The 6,000-nt window shown below is 37.4% G+C and overlaps 1 protein-coding gene across 1 annotated transcript in view; it reads left to right on the forward strand.

The window, feature by feature from the left end:
* aacs (acetoacetyl-CoA synthetase) overlaps positions 1-6,000 on the forward strand; it is a 37,185-nt gene that overhangs the window by 19,717 nt on the left and 11,468 nt on the right. Inside the window, exons 11-12 of the mRNA XM_017412090.3 lie at positions 2,683-2,747; positions 4,675-4,797. Of these exons, the coding sequence (XP_017267579.1) occupies positions 2,683-2,747; positions 4,675-4,797 (188 nt within the window). The remainder of the gene's footprint in view (positions 1-2,682; positions 2,748-4,674; positions 4,798-6,000) is intronic.

Below are 6,000 nucleotides of genomic sequence, written 5' to 3' on the forward strand. Positions count from 1 at the left end.
GGTTCTGCTGCCACATCACGGCATGCACAGAGGCACATAATACAATAATTGGTCTGAGGTGCTCTTGTGTCTGATTGCCTTTGAGCATCTCTTATTGACTTAGATGCTTCCAGTAACATGTCTCCCCTCAAATGCGCGCAGTCACTCGTGCTGCTGCACACTCTCACCAGCAAGGACTCACAGCTTCTCCTCCTCCCTCCATCCTAAACACCCAATTAGCAGCCACACCTGGCCACCTGCCTCCAATCAGAACAGAGGGACTGTTTCCATGGCAGCCAGCAATGAACAAATCCAGATGCAGATGGGGGGTCAGGGATGATGGATGGAATGGAGAGTGACTTTGTGTGCCGATGACAAATAGATCTGGAGCTTGAGCGTCATCGGCAGAATCAGAGGGCTGTATCTAAATGTGGAAAACTAGAATAAACGGTTCTAAAGGTAGAATGGAACCTGTTCAGCAAAGTTTAAATATTTATTTCAAGGCTAAACTGTAAAACCATATGTTTTTTTTTATATATATTTCATAAGTTGAGAACAGTAGAGCCTTTAAACATAAAAAAAATTGCCTACTACATAACAAACTTGTCTGAATGTCTAAATAATGTCTTTTCTTTTTATAAAATAAAAAAGCATCAGTGTAATAAGATATTTTAATTTGCCACAATTCTCATAAATAGTTATGTTTATCCACATTGTCTATTATTAGTAAATTAAGCTCTTCAGTAAATGACATATTCTGTGGAAACAGTTAATTGGTAACAATAGGTGAGGCCTGGAGTGCATGTATCAAACGTGCACGCATCATTTGATTCGGTCACTCGAACATTTCTTCTTTGAACTTTTCTCATTTCACCACATCTAACCCCTACCCTGGTCCTTCACCCCATCAGAAACATCCATTACAAGGAGAGAAAATCACATCTTTCTTCGCCAACTGACTCATATTTAATCGATAAATCACCAAAGAGTTGCTTTGTGTATCACATCCAAATTGTGTTTTTTCATCAGCAGAAATGGTTGCCACAATGATGAGAGGTAATTTGATTGATTTGATGTTAACAAGAATCCCTTTAAATGACAGGAACAAACAAATGCACTAATTCTGAGAGACTTCTGAGGGCCTTTGTTTTGTTTTAGAATTAGGTCTGCAGGCTGCACAACAGAGACATCCTGTCACTTTTTGCCTTCCACATGTTAATGCAACTGTTGTCAGCTGTCAGGGTGACTTCCATCATACAGAAAGTGCTTTCCCAAAAACCTTTCAATTTAGCAGCTGTTATGTACAAACAATCTGTCAATACTTTCTCTTAAGGAGCATCTTAAATTGAGACATTTTGTTCATCTCGTCTGACCGGTATTGTGTACTGGGAGTCTCTTTGTGATTCCTCGACTGAAAGTCAATTCCCTGTCAGCGTTTTCCTCATTTTTTTTTATCAATCCGCGAAGGCTTAACTGAGCACACAAGCTGTGTTTCTGCATCACCTTGCTTTACATTTACACAGTGACTCATGCCGCTCCACTGGGAGCTTCCAAGTACAACAGGCTACTGAGCAGCTCCACTGGAGCAGATGGGATTAAGGGCAAAGGCTGCTCGCTAACTTGTGCCCTTTTTAGGTTTTTATTTACATTCAGCTCAAACTCAGTGAAGCAACAAATGGAGCAATGCCACGGTTCAGGCAAAGTCACGCTCACTCCAGCAGCCTGGCATCAGCCTCTTTATTTATAAATCGAACCTTTAGCATTTTTTTAAAAAATCACCAGCTAATTAGTAAGATCAGATCAGTTTGATGCACATGGGTGTCTTTCATACAAACATCGGTAACTTTTTCCAACTCAAAACTTCTGAATGCAGGAGGTTTTTAGTTTTTTCCCCAACATAACTGAGATCTAAAATGTAAGTTTGTATCCATGTATGGGTGCTGAGATTAATCTTCTCGAGCAAAATAAAACTTGTCCTAAGAAGCAGAAGGTAACTTTAAGGTTGTTAAGTTTGACATTTAAACAACACAAAGCTTTAGACAGTTTTGAAAAAGCAGCTCAATACATGAAATGTCTCTGGCTTTTGATTGCAAGTAATGCTTTGGGCTTTTAAAGTAATCTGGTATTTATGTCATTGAGTACTTTTATTTGGTTTTATATTTGATGTTTTTTTTTATAGCTTTTGGATTTAAATTAATAGTTACATTTTTTAATAGCAGTGATTTGGGAATTTATCAACTCTGGTTGTTATTAATGGGCTTTATAAATTAAAATTATTACACAATTGCAGTTTTTTTTATGTCTATTAGCACTATGATGATTAAAAAATGTAGTGAAAAACATAAACTTGATGCAGAGGAGTTGGGATCAGTTTTGATGAGCACACTTTAGTATTCCCAGTACAAACAATGTTAAATATGCTAGCTTTGGTCTTGTCTTAAGCCTGAAAAAATTGCTCGAAGGATTTCTCATTCATTAAAAAATGCTTGCCAATTTGGTTTGGTTGCTCTGGTCTCCTTCACAATGTGAGCACAATAAACAGTGACGAACACTGTTGGCAACACTGAAGCAAATGTCTTTTATTTCCTCTATTAAAAAAAAAAGCGTAATGTTTTTTTTTTTTCCATACGGAGGAAGGATGAACCATTGTTCTTTAAGTTGGTCCAAAAAATAAACTCTGTTTTGCCTCTGTCTCTTTTCCAGTATCACCATCTTTGGCACGGGGGCTAAGTGGCTGTCTGTGCTGCAGGAGAGGAACCTCAAACCCTGTGAGTCGTAGCCACAGTCACAGTATGCACACTTCCACATATACACACACGAGCGTGCACACAAACCATACACAGACACACAAATTTCACAAGATTTTCAGAAGAATACTCAAGTTTACTTTTAGGAATACAATCCAGAACCATACTGACAGTAATAGTTCTTCTGTGTGATGCCTAATGTTCTTTATTTGATTTGTAGCACAAGTTGTTTTTTCTTACACATTTTTTTTTCTGTACTGAACTTAAAGTCGATTGGAAAAAAAAGGTTTAAACAATCTGACTGTAGTTCCTGTTTTTGTCTTCAAAGATACAGAGATATCTACACTTAATCAGAGATCTGCTTCAAATAAGGCAGTTCATCTGCATTTGTCTGACAAATTGCTTGATACAAACGTTCTCTCCTTTGGATTCCTCTGAAATATGTTTAAACTAAAACAAGAACTGCTTTTGTCAGATGCTGAGGGTGTGGCCAGAGAGACAATTGAACATGTATACTGTTGTAGGAGCCATGTTTAAAAAGAAAACTGAAGTAGTGTAGCATTTAATCAATTTAATTCAAGACAAAAAAAATGAGTTTTTGCATTGATGTGGAGTCGAAACAACACTGGGGACAAACACGGACCTGCATTTACTATCATTGTTTTAAACTGAATTCATGAACACCTTGTGCAACTCACTTTCTACATATTGTTGTGTTTAATATCAATGCTTTGGATAAATCCTGTTTTTATTCAGGGATAACGAGGCGAAACATTATAACTGTAGATAAACTGATTCCCTGAACTGTAGTGGTTTAAAGAAATTCGGAATACAACAGTGGGAGGTTTAAAATATTTAAAATGACATAATAAAGTGTCTGTTTTGGCTTTCTGAGGGTGAACTGGTTCTTAGCTGTGATAGAACCAGTTAAGAACTGGTTCCTCCACCTACCCCAGTGTGCCGTTGGAACCATTTTTGTACAAACATCCTAAAAGGCATCGCTTCTGTTCTGTCCCTCTTTTGTCTGTCGCTTCTCGAGTCGTTCAGTTTTGTTACATTGACCTCTGTGATGTGTGTGTGAGCTTGGGTTTTTATTGGAATAAGCGAGCGTGGCAAAGGGACGGGATTGTGGCTGTGTATTTGATGGTTTTTGTGTTTGTATGCACATGGACCTCCTTTGGGCTGGGGAGAATAGAGTAAGCTTCTTCGCTGGCTGCCCCAGCGGAGAAGCCCTTTTCCCTGAGCTGACATTTGGACTGGACACCTGGAGGCATGATAGGGGGTCGCAAAATTTCCCACTGCGTGTCTGTGTGTGTCTGTGCATATGTGCTTATGGGGTGAGGGTCGGTTGCTGGAAGCTTATTAGTTCACAGGGTGTTATTGGCATGTGGTTAGAGTGTGTGTGCACGAATGTGTGTGGCAGTAAGTTTAAGCTTGCATGCTCTGTCACATCAGGGTGGAAAACTGCAATAACGCTACATGTTAGGGTGCCAGGAGCCACAGCTGTTCACAGGTGCACGTGTGTGTGCATTCCTAATTCGGTTGAAATTATTGCTTCTTGCAACTGTATCTGTTTTTTGTTCCACTGGCCTCGGTAATGAGAGGTTTACAGATCTGATCCCTGAACAATATGCAGCTTCTCATAGATGGAGACAAACCTTTCAAATATCTGGTGTTTGCGGTTTTTGTCGTACAAAAACAGAATCTAAAATTAATAAAAGCTTCTGATTTTCTTAACTAGAATCCAAATGACCTGCTCCAAAATTTACCTACAGAACACCAAATTTAACCAGACTAATCGATGTTAACGCTTCATAGAACAAGAAATACTTTATAATAAGAGACATTTTAAGCACTATTCAACAAGTTCCAAACACGTACTACATTTATTTTAGGACTCTTTCATTTCATTGTTTAGTAAATGTTCTTTAAACTCTTTCTCCCTCAGTGGAAACTCACAACCTCCAGTCTCTCCACACCATCCTGTCCACTGGATCTCCTCTCAAACCTCAGAGCTACGACTACGTTTATCGCTGCATCAAGAGCAACGTGCTGCTGGGCTCCATTTCAGGTGACTGAAGTATTTACCATCTTACAATGGGTTCAAATCTTTTAAAAATGTTGTATGTTTTTCTTTGGATTTGAGAGAGAAGTTGCTGCAAAGACCACCAAATTCAACAGGAATATAGGCAGATTCATAGGTTTTTTTTTTTTGTTTTTTTTTAGCACTGGTGCAAAAGAATAAAAAAAAATGTAGCTTTTTACATTGGATGCATATAACAAACAGTTGTTTAGGTACAACAGTTGTAACACATCAAAAGTTATGTTTTAAGAATGGAACTGTGCAAGTTTACGTAGATGAGGTTGTGTGAGGTCCCACAAATGGAAGAAGTATCTGCATGTTTATTTTTTTTCTCATCTCCACAGTAACTCCTTTAATACTTGACCTATTATAATAAATATTTACAATTTAGCATTATTGTCATCACTGCAAAATATATGAGGCTCTGTACACCAATCAGAAACACTAATAAAGATGGAGATAATCTTCGTAAAAATCAAGGCCAAAATATTTATAATAAGTTGTCTTGGATTTCCTCTCATACTGTTAAAAAGAATTTGTCTGAAGGTTCATGAAGTTTACTACTTAAGACTCAAAACAGCTTTTCACAGTTAACAACACCAATTAATTTAAATTTGACGAGCGTGATAGACAATAATTACTAAGCTTCTGAAAGAACATGAGTAGTTTACTTTGGGGGGGGATCTGTGCAAGAATTAGTTTTCAAGTTTTAGTAAGCGTGGCCAAATATTCAAAGGATTTAGAACTCGTGGAGTGCATTTGGTGCTGAAAATGGTTACCAATCCACCCCTTTACTGACTTATCGAGCAGAAAATAAGAAGTCATACTTTGGGTGAGTGTTGCAGAAGCAGTGGGCTAGAACCAGCATTTAGTGAGCATTTAGAGATAAAGTCACTAATATAAAAACCTCTGCTGAAAGCTATCTAATGTTCAGTAATTTAGAAAGATGCAGAATCAGACCAGTTTTTTTTTTTTTTTGTAGTTTTTGGATGCTAAAAGGCCTGTAAGAGTACAGGTGCTGGTCATAAAATTAGAATATCGTGAAAAAGTAGATTGATTTCAGTAATTCCATTTAAAAAGTGAAACTTGTATATTATATTCATACATTACATACAAACTCATATATTTCAAATGTTTATTTCGTTTAATTTTGATGATTACAAATGACAACAAATGAAAATCTCAAATTTA

The sequence above is a fragment of the Kryptolebias marmoratus genome, linkage group LG1 (assembly GCF_001649575.2).
Source record: "Kryptolebias marmoratus isolate JLee-2015 linkage group LG1, ASM164957v2, whole genome shotgun sequence".
Lineage (NCBI taxonomy): Eukaryota > Metazoa > Chordata > Actinopteri > Cyprinodontiformes > Rivulidae > Kryptolebias > Kryptolebias marmoratus.